Below are 20,000 nucleotides of genomic sequence, written 5' to 3'. Positions count from 1 at the left end.
TTTCAACGTTGTTACTGTTCATAAAATTTTTAATTTTTCCTTGTTTCCTTTCCTCACTGAGCTATTTTCCCTTTTTGGGCCCCTTGGCTTATAGCCTCCTGCTTTTCCAACCAGGGTTGTAGCTTAGCAAGTAATAATAATAATAATAATAATAATAATAATAATAATAATAATAATAATAATAATAATAATACTTCAGTTTTGTAATAACTGACAAACGATGTGAGTAAAATTCTAAGTAAATATATCACTCTTCAGGTCCGTTTCCTGTATGTCAGTCTGGGGTCAATAACCCTCTTGAAATGGGGTAAGAAAAAGATGAACATTACTGATTTTTAGATTTATATTTCTCAATTCTTTATAAATATGTAGAGAACTTCATTTGATGTCTTACGTTGCTTTAATCAATTGTTGCGATAACTTCAAAGAAACTATTATTTTCATTGAGAACAGAGAGAGAGAGAGAGAGAGAGAGAGAGAGAGAGAGAGAGAGAGAGAGAGAGAGAGAGAGAGATGCTGGGTAATTTGGAAAAAAGATAGAATCTTTCAAAATGTAATAATGGCGTTTGATGTAATAACGTCATTAATTTCGCCATTAAGTATCATTTTCAAAGTACAAAATAATTTTGTACAAATTAAAAAAAAGAAATACATATGAGAACAACGGACGATTAACGTACATCAGTCTTTATCAATTAAGTTTTCTATTGAGCAAAGGAAAATTCATCCAAGGAAACTTCCCTGCCTGGTGATATGATGGATTTGGGTTTAAGACCGTCTTAAGCCCGATAGTTTCTTGTAGTGTCTACAACCTCACCATCAGTATGAGCTAAGGATGGGGTGTTAAGGGGATCCTATAGGTCTACCTGCCGAGTCATCAGCAGCCATTGCCTGGTCCTCTTTGATCCTAGCTTGATAGAGAAGGCGCTGATCATATGTATAGATGGTCAATCTATAGAGGAGGGATTTACCCAACCTTGGGTACATATACCGCCATTGGAACATTTTTACTAAAGGGGTACACTGTATTTTAGAGAATCGACAGTACTGGGCAATACTATACATTATGTAATCTGCTATGTGATTGAATGATGAAATTATATCACACTAATAATTCATTTTTTTCTTTACTTTCTCATCCTCAATTAAAGGGGTACACGGGAATCTACAAAAAGGCCCAAGAGGTACAGAAGGACAAAAAGATCGGGAACCCCTGCTCTGGGGCATTGTCCTGCTAGGATATTATCACCGTCCCTTGTGACTGCCATTCATGAGTTACCTTTAATCTTTTAAACCTTTATCCCATCAGGTTAAATGTCTTCTTCATTCCAGGATACACCGACGCCCAGGGAAAATACCACAAACACCTCAAGGAGCACTTGTTCCTCACGGATCCCGATCAGCTGATCTTCACTCACTTCCCTTATCATAAACTCGAACTGGATTATAACAGGCAAGACAGTGTATTCTTTTTAGATCTATTATTTCTGCTTTAATGGTTGTTGTTCTGATGATTATATTGTGGTATTCTAAAAGGATTTCTAACAAATGTAGATGCCATTCACTGTTACACTCAATTCTGGGGCTGAGTATCATGTTTAGAAATCTTAAAAAGTTTGTGGTTGATTATCATTTTCATAAATCCTAAAATGTCTGGAGTTGAGTATCATGTTTAGAAAACCTAAAATGTCTGGGATTGAGTATCATGTTTAGAAATCCTTAAATGTCTGTGGTTGAGTATCATATTTAGAAATCCTTAAATGTCTGCGGTTGAGTATCATGTTTAGAAATCCTTAAATGTCTACGGTGGTGTATCATGTTTAGAAAACCTACAATGTCTACGGTGGTGTATCATGTTTCGAAATCCTAAAAAGTCTTTGGTTGAGTATCATTTTTAGAAATCCTAAAATGTCTGGGGTTGAATATCATGTTTAGAAAACCTAAAGGGTTTAAGAATGATGAAAATCTCACCTTATGTGTTAATGCAAAATGAAAGTAGACATAATGATTAATAATAAATTTTTCGAGACTAGAGCCTACTCACAGTCTTCATACCATCAACAATAGAAAATTTATCTTCTTAATGGCTAGGTGTGATTAGATCTTTATCAGTTTTCTTCAATTTTTGATTTGCATGATATTTCCTATTATATTTTTATCATCCTTTCCATCTTAAGCTTTTATTTCGTACGTACCCTTTGCTTCAACATAGTAATTTGAATATCATCTATGATATTTATGTTGTACCATGACTTGTAAATTTAATTATCTCAATATCTACAAGACAAAACTCTTGACAACTCAAATATTCTAATATTCTCATTATCAAATACTCCTTCCAATTCTTTTTAACTCGTCCATCTTGATTCCTGTTTTCCAAAATCTACAGCTAATAATCTTGCATAATTAGTTATATTTTTTATCGCCTAGGCTATTGCAAATGCTATCCAGTCTCTTGTAGATAAATTTTGATTACTGTTCTTCTAAAATTCCCCAAAATGGAGTTAAAGTATGAAGTCCTATCCCGAGCAAACCTTTTGGGTTGTGGTGGCCGATACAGTAACGTCGCTGACTGGTGAACGCCAGACAGGGGTTTCGAGTCCCGCTCAAACTCGTCAGTTCCTTTGATCGCTGCAACCTTACCATCCTTATGAGCTAAGGATGGGGGTTTCAGGAGAGCCTATAGGTCTATCTGCTGAGTCATCAGCAGCTATTGCCTGGCCCTCCTTAGTCCTAGCTTGGATGGAGAGGGGCCTTGGGCGCTGATCATATGTAATGTGGTCAGTCTCTAGGGCATTGTTCTACTTGATAGGGCAATGTCACTATCCCTTGCCTCTGCCATTCATGGGTGGCCTTTAAACCTTTACACCTTTAAACTTCCCTAAACCCTTATTTCCCTAGAAATGAAATCACATGTGGCATTTATCCCCCATTCCGCACAGTCTTGCATACATCTATTTGAGTATTTCCAACATTGCATTATCGCATTCCTCGCCGGATTCTATCCAAAATTAATTCAATCTCTACCCGACAGATGGCAGCTGCTGGACAGGCCTTTAACACTGGATGAGTTCAACGCCTTGCCAAAGGTTATGCCTGAGTTCTGGGAATGCAGGCTGCGATTGGATCGACCTAAGATTTCTCCGGTGACCTTTAAGATCCAGACCGAAATCACGTTGTCGTCCAACGTTCTCATTCGATATAAATACAAGTTCTTTCAAGCGGATGAGGTCAGTGGTAGTATGGGTCTGTTTTTTTATATTTTAAATGGTAAATATTAAGCTTTAATCTATGGGGGCTGTGTTAGGATGTGAGGCTTTAGTAAGAGCGACCACATTTACATTAAAAATAGGATCCTCACTAAAATCGTATAGCACTCCAAATTATAAAAATGAAAACAAAAAAAAATATAAATCACTGATATCAAAGATATTTTAAATAAACACCCATATTCCAAAATCACAACATTGCCAATATAAGAAATAATCCTATATTATTATTATTTTATTATTGATAATAACAAATAGACATCGAGGCCTTAACAAACACAGCAGCACCACAAAAAAAATTGATAAAAAATTATGGATAGTAATACAAATGTAACATACAGCATGTATCAATATTGACAAGAAAAACATCCAAACAGCAAGGAAAAAATCCCTCAATCTTACAGACTATGACATCCAAAATATAGAAATTAACAACAATATCATCCACATTACAGCAATCAAGACATTAACATACATATTAGCAATGGTAAATCAATAACATGTGGACCAACAGGGTGAAGACGAGAGCATCAACCAGTGGGTGTTTTGCACGATGAAGGACAACGGAGCGAAAGGCTCCTTTGTGATCCAGCCTCCGGAGCCATCCCATTACATTCTCAAGATCTACGCTGGCATCGAGGAACTACTTGAGGACGAAGGGTCGGCCTTGCCACATGTGGTCACATTCCTTCTCCACTGTGAAAAGGTGAAGGAGATGTACTTGGTTTTTCTGAGGATTATGCATGTATACATATATATACAGTACAGTCCACTATCTGAGTGGGGCTACCGTAACGTGGTGAAAAGGTTTCCGTATCTCCGTGATCATCAAAGCTATACTGAGTTGGATTGATGTGAGCGATGAGACAAAAATCTCCAACCATTACCAATCCACAATTGACCAGCATGGTGATGAAAACAGGCCAAACTCCAGATATGAAAAAGGACACGTCTGAGGAACGGCTGCATTTGTTGTTGTTTTAGTTGTATATATAACAAGAATTAATTTCTTTCAGGCCCGTCGTCACCCAATGGCTTGGCCTCTTCACGACGTAGCCTGGGGTCCAACCCCACGGCTCTACGAATGTGGACTCGATCCTGTAAATCAGCTGAGCGCCGTCATCACCACTTGGGGTGGACGGAAGAGCATTTACTTCGAAAAAGCTTTTGAAATCTTAGCCATGTTCCAGATATTTGACAGCGATGGACAGCTCTTAGAACCTAAAGTAAGATCATTGTGGTACTGTTACTATTATTGTTATTGTTACGATCATTGTTATTGTTACTATCATCCCCTCTGTCTTATAGAACCAACCGGGTTATCTGTTCCAAGTCGCTCAACACATTTTCACTGAATAGACGGCCCTAGATTAAATGTAAAAATCATGTAAGTTGTACGTAGCCATATCAGAGTATAGAAGCAAGTCAATTCTTAAAAGAAATAATGGTATATAATTAATGGCCTCATATATAATTTTGTTTCGTTTTTATTGTGCTCGTAAAGTTCAATTAAAATAATGAAGTTTCCAATTGCTTATAATAAACATCATGTACTTAACAGCCAACACAAAAATCGAGATTACAGAAAGTACATGCTGAGCACATGCCTAGAATTTCTGTACAGCATTAGAACTCGTGAGAAGGGCATAACAGGCTGCAAGGCCTTTGTGAAAGCCTTTACTTAGTTACCTACTTTGATGGCTGCTTTTCCGGTCCCATACAGCAGGGAAAATACACTCTCTATAGGACCTCCGCTGTCGTTTTACCTTATTCGTTCAGAGTATTTAACGTTTCATGTCTCATATTCTTCATTTACTGTTAAATCGTCACTGTCCAAAGACTCATGAAATAAGAAAGTCTTCAGTTTACTCTTGAAAGCCTTAATGTCTTCAAGCATTTGAATGTTTTGTGGGAGCTTATTATATAGTCTCGGGGCCGCATATTTAAAGGCTTTAGAGCCTAAAGTAGACATATATCTAGGTTCCAACAGTTTGAAGCCCTCTGTAACTATTCTCGTGTCGACACGATTTGTTGGCTGCGCAATATGTTGCAATATTCTTAAGTATTTTGGACGCCCGGTTCTGATAACTTAGTTGGTTATTATACATGTTTATGTTTTAAAAACAATCCTCGCTTTAATCGGCAGCAAGTGTAAATCAGTTAGTATAGGGGTGATCCTTTCTCTAGGTGGGACGCCTTTTATCAGTCTTGCTCCTCTGTTTATTATGTTTTGTAATTTCTTAAGTTGCACTTTTGGTAAATTGTAATAGATAGAGTTGCAATAGCCAATCCTAGAAATTAGGGAAAAGATGATGACATTCACATACATATTTAGACACTGACCAAAAACTTTGGATACTACAGAAATTATGGAAACTGGAAGGTAATCAGCTGAGCTAGTTACCACGAACACATTTACCTAATGGAATAATATTCCCATTTCTACAACAAGGGCTAAAAGATCCTCTTGTTAAATTGCAAAAAATAACAGATAAATTTGGAACTATAGTCATTTTTTTTAGTGAGGAAGATTTGCACCGACTCGCAGGGGTGCCCTTTTAGCTCGGAGAAGTTCCCTGATAGCTGATTGATTGGAAGTATTTTTGTCCGAATACTTCGACCAATCAGCGATCACGAAACTTTTCCGAGCAAAAGGGGCACCCATGCGAATCGGTGCAAATCTGCCTCACTGAAAAAAATTGACTATAGGATATCAGTTGTCTTCATAAAAAAAGAAAGGGGTAATACCATTTTGGACTACACCTCCATAGGCATTAAGATCGAGTAAGTGTGTTTTGATTTAATTTCATTGGACCAATAAGCTAATCTCATTATTTTAGTGTCAGGTAAAAAAGAATGAAAAAGGGTTGCCAGTTCATTTGAACTGTTAGTGACAGAGCCATCTCGTTAAAGTTAAGGAAGAATTATAAGTCCACACTAAAGAGTGCAGATCCATGCTCCTATGCTGTACCAGAAAGGGTTTCTTTTTATTGTCAAATCGTATTTCTTTCCAGTTGCAGTATATATATATATATATATATATATATATATATATATATATATATATATATATATATATATATATATATATATATATATATATATATATATATATGCATATATTCATCACCACCATCTCATCCTACGCCTATTGACGCAAAGGGCCTTGGTTTGATTTTACCAGTCGTCTTTATCTTGAGGTTTCAATTCAATACTTCTCCCTTTATCATCTCCTTTACACTTCATAGTCCTCAGCCATGTAGGCCTGAGTTTTCCAACTCTTTTAGTGCCTTGTGAAGCCTAGTTAAAAGTTTAATGAGCTAATCTCTATTGGGAAATGCGAAAAGCATGCCCAAACTATCTCCATCTACCTCTCACCATGATCTCATCCACAAATGACACTCAATTAATCTCTCTTATAGTTTAATTTCTAATTCTGTCTTGCCATTTAACTCCCAATATCCTTCTGAGGGCTTTATCCTTAAATCTACTAAATCTGTTGAAGATTTTTTATTGTCATACCATGACTCATGTTCATAGAGTAACACCGATCTCACTAAACTGATATATAGTCTGATTTCTATATTTAAATCCAGGGGATTGTCTTACTTCCTTATTTCAATCTTTCACCAAGCTCTAATTCTAGATTCTGTATTGGAGATCATAGTTCCCAAATGCTTAAATGATTCTACCTCATTAATCCTTTCTCCTTCCAATGATATATCCTCTTCCATTGCATATTCCGTTCTCATCATCTCTGCCTTTCCTCTGTTTATCTTGAACCCAACCTCTTGTGACATTTCATGCATTCTTGTAAGCAAGCTATGCAAATACTGTGGTGTTCTGCTAAAAAGAGCAGCATTATCAGCAAAATCTAGGTCTGCAATTTTCCAATTACCAATCCAACCCAACCCAGTGCAATCCTTCTCCGCCATCTTCAACTGCTCTACACATTACAAATTCCATGAGGAGGATAAACAACATACATGACAAAACATTCCCTTGGAGTAATCCACTGTTTACTGGAAATTCATTTGATAGGAATCCCGTAACATTAACTATATATATATATATATATATATATATATATATATATATATATATATATATATATATGCATATATATACATATATATGTATATATATATATGAATATATATATATATATATATATATATATATATATATATATATATGAATATATATATATATATATATATATATATATATATATATTAAATATATGTATATATATATATATATATATATATATATATATATTAAATATATGTGTATATATATATATATATATATATATATATATATATATGTGTGTGTATATATACAGTATATATATATATATATATATATATATATATATATATATATATATAAATGTGTGTATATATATATATATATATATATATATATATATATATATATATATATATATATATGTGTGTATATACACACACACACATATATATATATATATATATATATATATATATATATATATATATATATATATATATATATATATATGTATATATCACAAATTTTAAGTAATTTGTATTTTTCCTAACAGTATTTACCTCGAACTACTTTCTTAGGAGTATCTGGGATTCTCTTCCCCACCGACCAGAATTTTGCGTAGTTTCCCCTATCTCCGTTTTCTATAGTGGGTCCCTCTGTGGCGGAAGGATACTCGCCCTGAGGCGACCCGGGTCAGCGTGCGAGAGCATGGAGCTAGGTCTCGGTCACCAGTAAGCTTTTGATAATTATGGTATCGAACTCCTGTAAGACACTCGGGGAAGGATGGACGGGCAATAACCCGAAAGTAGTTCGAGGTAAGTACTGTTAGGAAAAATACAAATTACTTAAAATTTGTGATTTGTTCCAACATGGAGTACTTACCTCGAACTACTTTCTTAGGAGACTTACACCTTAGGAGGCGGATATTAAGCGATTGAACCTAGATAGGAGGCTAGGTTCTGCTGACAACCAAACGAGATATGAGACTTGGGGAGAACTACGCAAAAAAACTATCTAGTGTCTAAGTAACTCACCTCTGTAAAAATCTCCGGACATGGGCGTCTCCAACGAACGATTCTCACATGGGAGGAGGAAAGGTAAAAGGGAATAGAGGGGAAGCAGGAATAGGGGGGGGGGGAATAGTAAGGAAAGAACTTGTGTCACTTGGAATTACTTCCCTCGGGCTTCCCCGAGGCTTCAACTTTAAACCTGTTGGAGCGCGGAAATGACTGGGCCGATGGAGAAGGAGTCCAGAGACTTCCTTGTACAGTCCTTTAGATAGTGGGCCGTAAACGTGGACTGCCCGGACCATGTACCTGCCTTCAGGATCTGGGCCACCGCCATGTTCTTATCGAAGGCTAGTGACGTGCTCAGATCCCTAATATGATGGGGGCGCGGTCTGCCCGGCACCGAGGATCCGTCGCTATCATAGGCTCTCTTTATGACTTGACGCAACCAGAAGGAGATGGTGTTCTGGACACTGCCTTCTTTACCGGGCCCGAGGAGACAAACAGGCTCTTAATCCCAGGGCGAAGTCTGGCTGTCCTTTCCAGGTATTTCCTAACTGCCCCGACTGGGCATAGCAATAAATCCCCTGGATTGTCTGACCACGGAATCGCTGGGACCGAAAAGCCCTCAAACCTAGGGTCCCAGGACGCGGGGTTCTGCGTTTTGGCTACGAAATCAGGCAAGAACTTGAAACTCAAATCTTTCCACCCTTTCGAATGCGAAACCTCGTACAACAGCCCGTGGAGCTCGCTAACTCGTTTAGCAGAGGCCAGAGCGAGGAGGAAGACTGTCTTGAGGGTGAGGTGTTTGTCAAGGATGTTCCTGAGAGGTTCGAAGGGGAGTCTAGAAAGAGACTTAAGGACTCTGGCAACGTCCCACTGCGGAACTCTAGAGGAACGGGGAGAACATGATTGTTCGAAGATCTTAATAAGCATCGAGATCTACCAGGAAGCTCCTAGATTGAGTCCCTTGAGGAGAAAGACCTGACCCAATGTGGCTCGGACACCTTTGATGGCCGGGATAGAAACTCCTAGGTTGTCTCTCAGATGAACTAGGAAGTCCGCTACCTTATGAATGGAGGCATCCAGCGGCCTGAGGTTCTGGGAGGCGCACCATTTCGTGAAAGTGGCCCATTTAGCTTGATAAACCGAGACTGCGGATCGTCTCGGATACCCCGACATCCTTGCGGCGGTCTTAGACGAGTACCCTCCTTCCTCAGGAGACGGTCGATAGCCTCCACGCGTGTAGGCGGAGGGACCGAGGGTTTTCGTGAAACTTCTCGAAGTGAGGCTGACGGAGGAGGTCTTCTCTGTCCAGAAGTGGCCAGAGTGGAAGGGCCGCCAGTTCCTTTAGGTCGGCGAACCACTCTCTCTCCGGTCACCAGGGCGCTACCAAAGTCATCCCCAGGTTCTTTGCACGTCTGACTCTGTTGAGGACCTGTCTGAGGGTCCCGAAGGGAGGGAAGGCATAAACGTCGAGGCCGTCCCAATTGTGTTGGAAGGCGTCCTCGAACGCCGCTGCTGGGTCTGGCACTGGAGAACAGAACACGGGGAGCTGGGCGTTGAGCTTTGTGGCGAAGAGATCCATCACCGGTGATCCCTATCTCAGGATGATTGTTTGGGCCACTTCTGGGTGTAGGGACCACTCCGACCCTACTACTTGGCCCATCCTGCTGAGGCCGTCGGCTAGGACGTTCCTCTTCCCTGGAATGAACCTGGCCGTGAGATCGATGTGTTCCTTTTCGGCCCATTCCAGGATCTTTGCTGTGAGATCACCCAGTTCCCTCGACTTTGGCCCTCCTTGCTTTTTCATGTAGGCCACCACAGTGGCGTTGTCGCACATTAACGCCACCGTGTTCCCCCGGAGAAGGTGGACGAATTCTACGCACGCTCTCTGAACCACCAGCAGTTCCAGGACGTTTATATGAAAGTTCTTTTCCTCGGGGGACCACCTTCCCTTTGCTGATTCGTCGAGAAGATGGGCTCCCCACCCCTCCTTCGATGCGTCCGTGAAGAGCAACACCTCCGGAGGAGCGGTCGTGAACAGCATTCCTTTGAGGGTGTTCGCCCTGTCGGACCACCATTTCAGGGCTTCCTTCGCCTCCGGGGACACTGAGACTAACTTTGGCGGGGACTCCTCCGGGGACCAGAGTTCTTTCAGGTTCCACTGAACCGCCCTTAGCTTGAGTCTCCCCCGGGGGACTAACTTCTCTAACGACACCAGGTGGCCCAACAGCCTCTGCTAGTCTTTGGCTCTCCTTGGGAGGCCCGATAGGAAGGGGAGAATTATTCGGTCCAGATTTTCTAACCCCTCTGAGGAGGGGAAGGCCCTCCCCAACTTGGAGTCTAGGACCATCCCCAGGTAAGTCATCCTGGTGGAGGGGATCAACTGTGACTTTTCCAAGTTGACGGTGATCCCCAAGTCCTTGCAGAACCATAGAAGCCTCGTGTCTTGCTCCTTCAGTACTTCCTCTGAGGCTGAAAGCAACAACCAGTCGTCTAGGTACCGGATCAGGCGGATCACCTGCTCGTGAGCCCAGACTGATACTGTTGTGAAGACCCTTGTGAAGACCTGAGGAGCTGTCGACAGCCCGAAGCATAGGGTTCTGAACTGCAATGACTGGAACCCCACTTCACCCTTAGGAACTTCCTGCTGGAGGGGTGGACAGGGATCTTAAAATACGCGTCCTTGAGGTCCAGCGACATCATGAAGTCTCCTGCCCTCAAGGCTGCCATCGCCGACTTCGGGGTGTCCATCTTGAAGTCGGTCTTGCATATGAACTTGTTGAGGGCCGAGAGGTCTATGACCGGCCACCAACCCCCTGTCGCCTTCTCCACCAGGAAGAGCCTGCTGTAGAACCCCGGGAGGGGTCCTTGACTAGTTCTAATGCCCCTTTGGTGAGGATGGCCAACACCCACGAACGGCATTTAATACCAAATTCTATCTTGGGAATATATATCCACTTGGAATTCATTTTATGGTAACAGTTTCTGGCCGGGTGGAGATTCGAACCCCCACCTGTGGGCCGGAAACCATGCCAGCAACGGCTCTACCGACTGAGCTATCGAGTCGATAGCTCAGTCGGTAGAGCCGTTGCTGGCATGGTTTCCGGCCCACAGGTGGGGGTTCGAATCTCCACCCGGCCAGAAGCTGCTACCATAAAATGAATTCCAAGTGGATATATATTCCCAAGATAGAATTCGGTATTAAATGCCGTTCGTGGGTGATATTTACATTGATTAAAATCACGTGTGCTTGTGATATATGTTCATATATGTATGTATGTATGTATGTATGTATATGTATATATATATATGTATACATATATGAATGTATATATATATAAATTATATATATATATACATATTTATATATATATATATATATATATATATTCATATATATATATATATATATATATATATATATATATATATATATATATATATATATATATATATATGTATATATATATACATATTTATATATATATATATATATATATATATATATGTATTCATATATATATATACATATATATACATATATATATATATATATATATATATATATATACATACAAGGAAGGCACCTAAGAAAAGAACATAATTAGCGAATCATGCGGAAACCTTTGCATATAAAACTTCCATATCATCATCATCATCTTATATCTTTCAAAGAGGCTCATCAAGACGTTCAATTCCCTTACTTACAAACATTAGGCACGCAATATGTCGCTTTCTGAATATCAAAACACTTGATGCATAAAACCTCTTATTACTTTTTCTCCTCTCCCCTCCTCATACTTATAAATAATTGAGTATACTTTAACCATGTCTACCCAAACTCAGAATACCTACTGTTACTACTTTCTTTCTATATTCACTCATACACAGGAATTCTTAAGTATTTATAATTTTTCTACTGCACTTTCATCCAATAGAATTTCTGACAGTACAATCATCACTCCTTCCCTAAATTTACAAACATTTCAGCTTCCACAGACATAATACTTTACGTCTCCATTTCTTTTCATAAGTTCTTCTTTTCCATTTGCCAAAGCTTCAAGCTTTCTTTAATTCTGTCTCTTATAGAAAGAAAGATGCTATAAGCCCAAGGACTCCAACACTGAAGAATAGCCCAGTGAGGAAAGGAAACAAGGAAATAAACAAACTTAAAGAGAAGTAATAAGTAACCAAAATAGAATATCTTAAGAGCAGCAACAACATTGAATTAAATATTTCAAATATAAACCATAAAAACTTTAAAAGAAAAAATCAAGAAGAGTAAGATAGAACAGCGTCCCCGAGTGTACCGACAAGTAAAAGAACTCATTCGACTGACAAACTCCAAGCTCATTTGACTAACATTGTTTCATCTTCCATAGGGCATTTTAGGTCGAGACGAAACGGTGGAGCAGCTGAGACTCTCCATAGTTCCTCCCGGCACTGGATATTACAAACTCCTTATTTATGGAATCCCTAGGCCACAGGTGGGTGGCTCTGCGGTATGTGTCTCGCCTGCGTTTTCTTCCTCTTTGTTTATTGTCGAGGGAAAGGGAGAGATATCATAGGCTTGGCTGACGTAACTGTGATTGGCTATTTTTTTTTTTTTTTTTTTTTTTTTTTTTGATGGAGATGATTTCTAATTTAATGGTGATTTTGAGATTACTTTATCTCATTTTCTGCTCTTGATTATTTTTGTTTTTTATGTTTATGCTTTAATCGAGAGGAGTGAAATACAGTTATTCTATGATTTGAAGCCCTGAACTAGGTAATAACTAATAGTTTTTAGTCCTCAACTAGGAAATAACTACTAATATTTAGTGCTGAACTAGGAAATAACTACTAATATTTAGTTCTGAATTTGCAAATAACTTCTTGCGTATTCCTATTTCTTTTTTGTCATGAACTAGGAAATAACTACTAGTTTTTAGTCCTGAACTAGGAAATGATTATCAATTTTCAGTCTTGAGCTAACATATAATTATTCATTTGAAGTCCTGAACCAGGAAATAACTACCTTCTTAATCATTATTTATTTGTCTAGAAAAATAAATTTGATAATTTTTTTATTGATAGGCCTGAATACTGTATGTTTTCGATTTCAATTAAAAAATCTCTCTTTTTAATTTAGGTCATATTCTTTTGTTATTCCTCCGTATTATATTCTATTTTAAAGTTGATCTGGAAAATTTCATGAAATTTCTTAAATAGCATTTTATCTTTCATGAAAAAATAGGTAATTTCCTGAAATATATACAAATTGTGTTTAAATTTTTTTTTTTTAAATAATTAATCTTTCTTTAATTCTTACCATAATTTCAAATAATCTATTTCTATATCCGGATATTTTGGATGGATCTTGATATTATTTAAAAGATAAATTTTTATTCATAATTCTGTTTTAAAACAAAAGCTCTCACATGTACTGACAGCCTTAATAGATGGGAAATGAGATTAGGAATTTTATAATAAATAGATGACATAGGATATAAAGCAGGATATTATAGGATATTACAGGATATATGATTAGATTAGTTATATAGAAGCAAAGAAGATTGATCACCTGATATTGAAAGGTAAATTCAAAATTAAATTTATTTCTTGCAATATATATATATGTATATATATATATATATATATATATATATATATATATATATATATATATATATATATATATATATATATATGTATATATATACATACATATACATATATATGTATATATATATATATATATATATATATATATATATATTTATACATATATATATATGTATATATATGTATATATATATATATATATATATATATATATATATGTATATATATGTATACATATATATGTATATATATATATATATATATATATATATATATATATATATGTATACATATATATATACATATGTATAAATATATATGTACGTATATATATATATATATATATATATATATATTATATATATATATATATATATATATATATATATATATATATATATGTACAGTATATATATATGTATATATGTATATATATATGATATATATATGTATATATATATATATATATATATATATATATATATATATATATATATATATATGTATACATATATATGTATATATATATGTATATATATATATATATATATATATATATATATATATATATATATATATGTATACATATATATGTACGTATATATACAGTATGTATATATATATGTATATATATATATATATATATATATATATATATATATATATATATATATATATATATATATATATATATATATATATATATATAATTTTTGATCTTTGCATAATTTTGCTTTTCTCTAATATGAACTTGTAATGAAATGCAGTAGATATTTTTATAGATGTTTTTATAAATGTTTTTATAGATGTGTTGATAGATGTTTTTTATAGATGTTTTGATAGATGTTTTTATAAATGTTTTTTATGAACCTAATTGAAATTCTTGCTTGAAATTTGAATTATTGATACAGCAAAAATATATTTGTATCCTTTCACAATTCCTGCCTGGATCATTTTTATATCTTAATTTTACTTTTGTATCCTTTCTCTTCTAAATGATTTTATGCTTATTTCAAATTTTCGCTTGAATAAAATCAATCTTTATTTACTAATATCTTATTTTTTATGTTTATGTATTTTATTCATCTTTTGTTTTGTGTATATAAAATTAAAAAAATTTCTTTCTAATAAAAATCTTTATAAATTCCTTTATGTACATATAATTTTATAATTTTCCCTAGAAAGTATTTTAATTAACTAATATTTTCTCTTCTGTTTGTAAATATAAAGTCATCTAAAGATTATTATCTTCAGAATATCATAATCATTTTGCAACATGAAAATCAAATATCCAGGAATTGTGTATTGCAAGAACACTGCATGATCTTAAAAAATTGCACTAATCACAGGCTAGAATGATTGTGATCACCACAAAACACAATCAATATTTTGTATATTCTATGGCACTTATCAAAAACACATTTGCAATGAATGAAAATTTTAGAAGATTGACATCACCAAAACACCATCATTCTAAAATAAATTTATCTGGAAATTAATATATCTAAATCCAGACGCACATGTCTTAGAATAATAATGGAATCTTTGAACATATAAAAGTATATCATATTTAGATTCAAGCTGATGGAGATACGATATCCTAATGAGATTTATATAAAAATCGTCTGGATTAGTTAAGGAGACAATGGCACAATTGGTTTAATTTTGCTTCCCTAATCACTTGTGTAATCCCCTTTTTAATCTTATCATTAATTCAGAATTAGTTAGACAACACATAGTTTTAGTTATATATATAAATGTATAAATTACCCTTTTGTATATATGATAGTTAAACTAAACCCATCCCACCAGCCCCCCCCCCCCCAAAAAAAAAAAAAAAAAAAAAAAAAAAAAAACAAGTGCTTTTCCACAATACCATTTTAATGTACAGTATCCCGCTTATAAATGAAACCATCACAATGCCTTAACCATTAACTTATTTTCTGTAAGAAAGTTAGTTCCTTTTGTTGCTGCAACCTCACCATCCTTGTGAGCTAAGGATGGGGGGTTTGGGGGAGCCTATAGGTCTATCTGCTGAGTCATCAGCAGCCATTGCCTGGCCCTCCTTGGTCATAGCTTGGGTGGAGAGGGGGCTTGGGCACTGATCATACGTACATCTGGTCAGTCTCTAGGGCATTGTTCTGCTTGATAGGATAATGTTACTGTCCCTTGCCTCTGCCATTCATGAGTGACCTTTAAACCTTTAAACAAACCCTAGAACAATCATCTTTTAAACACACCATGCTCATTGTCTTCTCTAGGTATTGATACATAAAATCCAAATTACCTGTAATAAAGTAAAATTTAATAAAACGACTCCACTGATCATGATAAACAAAATCCTCTCATAAAAACCATCTCCTCTAGTGTCACCCTTAAGCCTCTTCTTCTACACAATAGGTCAGAGGACGGTGGAGCCTGCCTCTCTTGGCTTCCTATCTCATCGAGTGTAAGATGAGTCTCGATCAGAGAGGCCAGGAGAAGGCACCCGAAAAGAAGAAGAATTCCAAGAGGAAAATGAAAGTCAATGTTCGAAGATAATGACTCGAGGAAACGGAAGAAGAATTCCAAGAGGAAAATGAAAGTCAATGTTCGCAGATAATGACTCGAGGAAACGGAACCAGAGGAGGAAAATGAGTCTGTAATCAATGATAATGTTGGGGGAAAAAGGTGTCCACTACTAGAAAACATTTAAAAGAATGGAGGACTCTTAAAAGATGTTTTTCGCAACAGGAAAACATTTTAAAGACTAAAGTTTCTCAATTGGTGAATGGCTACATGAAGCTTCGAAGAACTGACGACTTTTTTTTCGCAACAGGAAAACGTTTTAAAGACTAAAGTTTCTCAATTGGTGAATGGCTACGTGAAGCTTCGAAGAACTGACGACTTGCTATTTTTTTAAGTTGTCTTATTTTTTATGTCCATTAAGTTTCAATTCCAAAATATAATTATCACGTGAAAGAAAAGCGTAAAATGTATAGTTGTACAAAAGAGCAAAATACAAAACATTCCTTCTGTTTAATCCAAACTGATTGTTTTTTTTTTTTTGTTTTTTTTTAATCTGAGGCCTTCTTGTGAGAAATCACAAATAAATTATACTTATGGATAAAAACCAAAAATACTTCTAAACAAATTAAAAGATTTATGGTAATGTAAATGTTTTCTTTAATCATGATTCGAATATGTAAACATTTTATCATCATCATCATCATTATTATTATTATTATTATTATTATTATTATTATTATTATTATTATTATTATTATTATTATACACAAGTTTTGACTCTGATTCATTGCCTTAGAAAAGCATATGAATCGTCTGACAATATCAAGCATAATTTGTTCATGATATTCATTTATCCTGTTCATTTGCGCTCGTAAATTATGCATTTTTCTGATATTTCATATATTTGATTTGATGTCATTTACATATTTATTCAAAAAGTGAATTAAGCAACGATTCTTTTCCCTCTTTATATCATGTTACTAAAACTTCAACGTTGTTTAAACTTTAAATGACTTTAAAGGCTTTGGTACTTTTTAAGACCATTGTATACTTTGTTGAAAGCTCTGTTTTTCAAACTTGAATATTTGTTCGAAAGTTGAGTTATTTCTTGAACTTTTTAATGCTTTTCTTTTACGAAGAGAGTTCGTACCATTCCTGAAAGCTTATTTACAGACTAAAAGATTAAACGTGAATATATATATATATATATATATATATATATATATATATATATATATATATATATATATATATATATATATATATATATATATAAATACATAGATATATATACATATATATATATATATATATATATATATATATATATATATATATATATATATATATATATATATATATATATATATATAGAACTGCATGAAATGATGCAAGACTAGTCAATGAGATTATTCGTAAATTTCCATATGGAATTTTCAGTGTCAAGATAAATTTATTAGAATAAAATAAAAGCAAACTGATATTGTTTATCAAATTGTTTGTATGATTTTATTATTTAGAATCCTTCTGAATCTTTTTTATATATAATCTAAGAATCTAAGAAAAATTTTAGTAGCTCCAAGATTTATTATCGTTTGTTATGAATATCAACAGACTCCTCTCTCTCTCTCTCTCTCTCTCTCTCTCTCTCTCTCTCTCTCTCTCTCTCTGCAAGAAACGGGTTCTATAACTTTGAAGTCTCTCTCTCTCTCTCTCTCTCTCTCTGGAAGAAACGGGTTCTACAACTTTGAAGCCTCTCTCTCTCTCTCTCTCTCTCTCTCTCTCTCTCTCTCTCTCTCTCTCTCTCTCTCTCTCTCTCTGGAAGAAACGGGTTCTACAACTTTGAAGCCTCTCTCTCTCTCTCTCTCTCTCTCTCTCTCTCTCTCTCTCTCTCTCTCTGCAAGAAACGAGTTCTATAACTTTGAAGTCTCTCTCTCTCTCTCTCTCTCTCTCTCTCTCTCTCTGGAAGAAACGGGTTCTACAACTTTGAAGCCTCTCTCTCTCTCTCTCTCCTCTCTCTCTCTCTCTCTCTCTCTCTCTCTCTCTCTGCAAGAAACGGGTTCTATAACTTTGAAGTCTCTCTCTCTCTCTCTCTCTCTCTCTCTCTCTCTCTCTCTCTCTCTCTCTCTCTGGAAGAAACGGGTTCTACAACTTTGAAGCCTCTCTCTCTCTCTCTCTCTCTCTCTCTCTCTCTCTCTCTCTCTCTCTCTCTCTCTCTCTCTCTCTCTCTGCAAGAAACGGGTTTCACAACTTTGAAGCCCCTCTCTCTCTCTCTCTCTCTCTCTCTCTCTCTCTCTCTCTCTCTCTCTCTCTCTCTGGAAGAAATGGGTTCTACAACTTTGAAGCCTCTCTCTCTCTCTCTCTCTCTCTCTCTCTCTGGAAGAAATGGGTTCTACAACTTTGAAGCCTCTCTCTCTCTCTCTCTCCTCCTCTCTCTCTCTCTCTCTCCTCTCTCTCTCTCTCTCTCTCTCTCTCTCTCTCTCTGGAAGAAATGGGTTCTACAACTTTGAAGCCTCTCTCTCTCTCTCTCTCTCTCTCTCTCTCTCTCTCTCTCTCTCTCTCTCTCTCTCTCTCTCTCTCTCTCTCTCTGGAAGAAATGGGTTCTACAACTTTGAAGCCTCTCTCTCTCTCTCTCTCTCTCTCTCTCTCTCTCTCTCTCTCTCTCTCTCTCTCTCTCTCTCTCTCTCTCTCTCTCTGGAAGAAATGGGTTCTACAACTTTGAAGCCTCTCTCTCTCTCTCTCTCTCTCTCTCTCTCTCTCTCTCTCTCTCTCTCTCTCTCTCTCTCTCTCTCACAGATTACACGAAAGAAGCTCTAACAAATGCGCCAGAAATAAATGCCAAAGGCTGATACGACAATAGAAGAAATCTTAAGTTGCAAATACCATCAAACAAACTCTCGGAAAACGAAAAGTTTTAAATCAAGTTTTTATCTCCAAGTACCGAAAGAATCTTCTGCCCTGATAAAAAATAAACTTTGTTGAATAAACTTTAAAGTTTGATCCTCTAGTTGGACACTAAACTTGGAGAATCTAAGTTTAGGTAGCATCCACTAAGAGGTGTAGTAAGTTTTTTTTTTATTATTATTATTTTGGAAATATCCTATTGAAATCAGAGGGTAATTGTTTTTTTTTATTAAACTAATATTAAGCTTTATCAATTTAATAGACAGTTTTATCTGGGTTATTAGTTCGTTCTTTAGCAAAAAATATCGTGGAATTTTTCTATAAATAATTCCTTTTATAGGTAAATAATTTCATCTTGAATCTCCAAGCAGAATTTTATGTTTATCTAAATAAATAGATAATTTATTAATAAAGTTACGTAGAGAATATTCAAAATTTTAAAATTTATCAATAAATGCAAATTTACCAATTGATGTAAACAACTTTTCTATTTATCTGTCTAAGTTTATGTTGAAATTCTATACTTTATGCGCCTTTCTCATTAATATTTTGTAATTAATACACACACCTCATTATCGTCAAATGTAAAAACTAAAGGTTTCTTATATAAAATTTTGTACATTTACAATGTTTTTTTTTAATTGTTTGTTATTTTCTTTGCTATCTA

The 20,000-nt window shown here is 35.5% G+C and overlaps 1 protein-coding gene across 5 annotated transcripts in view; it reads left to right on the top strand.

Moving 5' to 3' along the window:
- The window catches only part of LOC137628802 (lim and transglutaminase domain protein ltd-1-like), a 354,545-nt gene extending 337,235 nt beyond the window's left edge, over nt 1–17,310 (top strand). The window contains exons 12-18 of one of the 5 annotated variants that reach the window (XM_068360023.1): nt 1,333–1,453; nt 3,035–3,230; nt 3,784–3,975; nt 4,286–4,495; nt 12,700–12,819; nt 16,322–16,480; nt 16,542–17,010. In XM_068360023.1, the coding sequence (XP_068216124.1) occupies nt 1,333–1,453; nt 3,035–3,230; nt 3,784–3,975; nt 4,286–4,495; nt 12,700–12,819; nt 16,322–16,462 (980 nt within the window). In that variant the 3' untranslated portion in view covers nt 16,463–16,480; nt 16,542–17,010. Of the gene's footprint in view, nt 1–1,332; nt 1,454–3,034; nt 3,231–3,783; nt 3,976–4,285; nt 4,496–12,699; nt 12,820–16,321 lie in introns of all 5 variants that reach the window. The other 4 variants (XM_068360024.1, XM_068360021.1, XM_068360026.1 and 1 more) reach the window with 4 other exon arrangements.
- Nucleotides 17,311–20,000: the final 2,690 nt, after the last annotated feature.

This window comes from Palaemon carinicauda, chromosome 36 (genome assembly GCF_036898095.1).
Source record: "Palaemon carinicauda isolate YSFRI2023 chromosome 36, ASM3689809v2, whole genome shotgun sequence".
Lineage (NCBI taxonomy): Eukaryota > Metazoa > Arthropoda > Malacostraca > Decapoda > Palaemonidae > Palaemon > Palaemon carinicauda.
The sequence above is the reverse complement of the archived record's forward strand: the minus strand, read 5'-3'. Positions and strand labels throughout refer to the sequence as shown.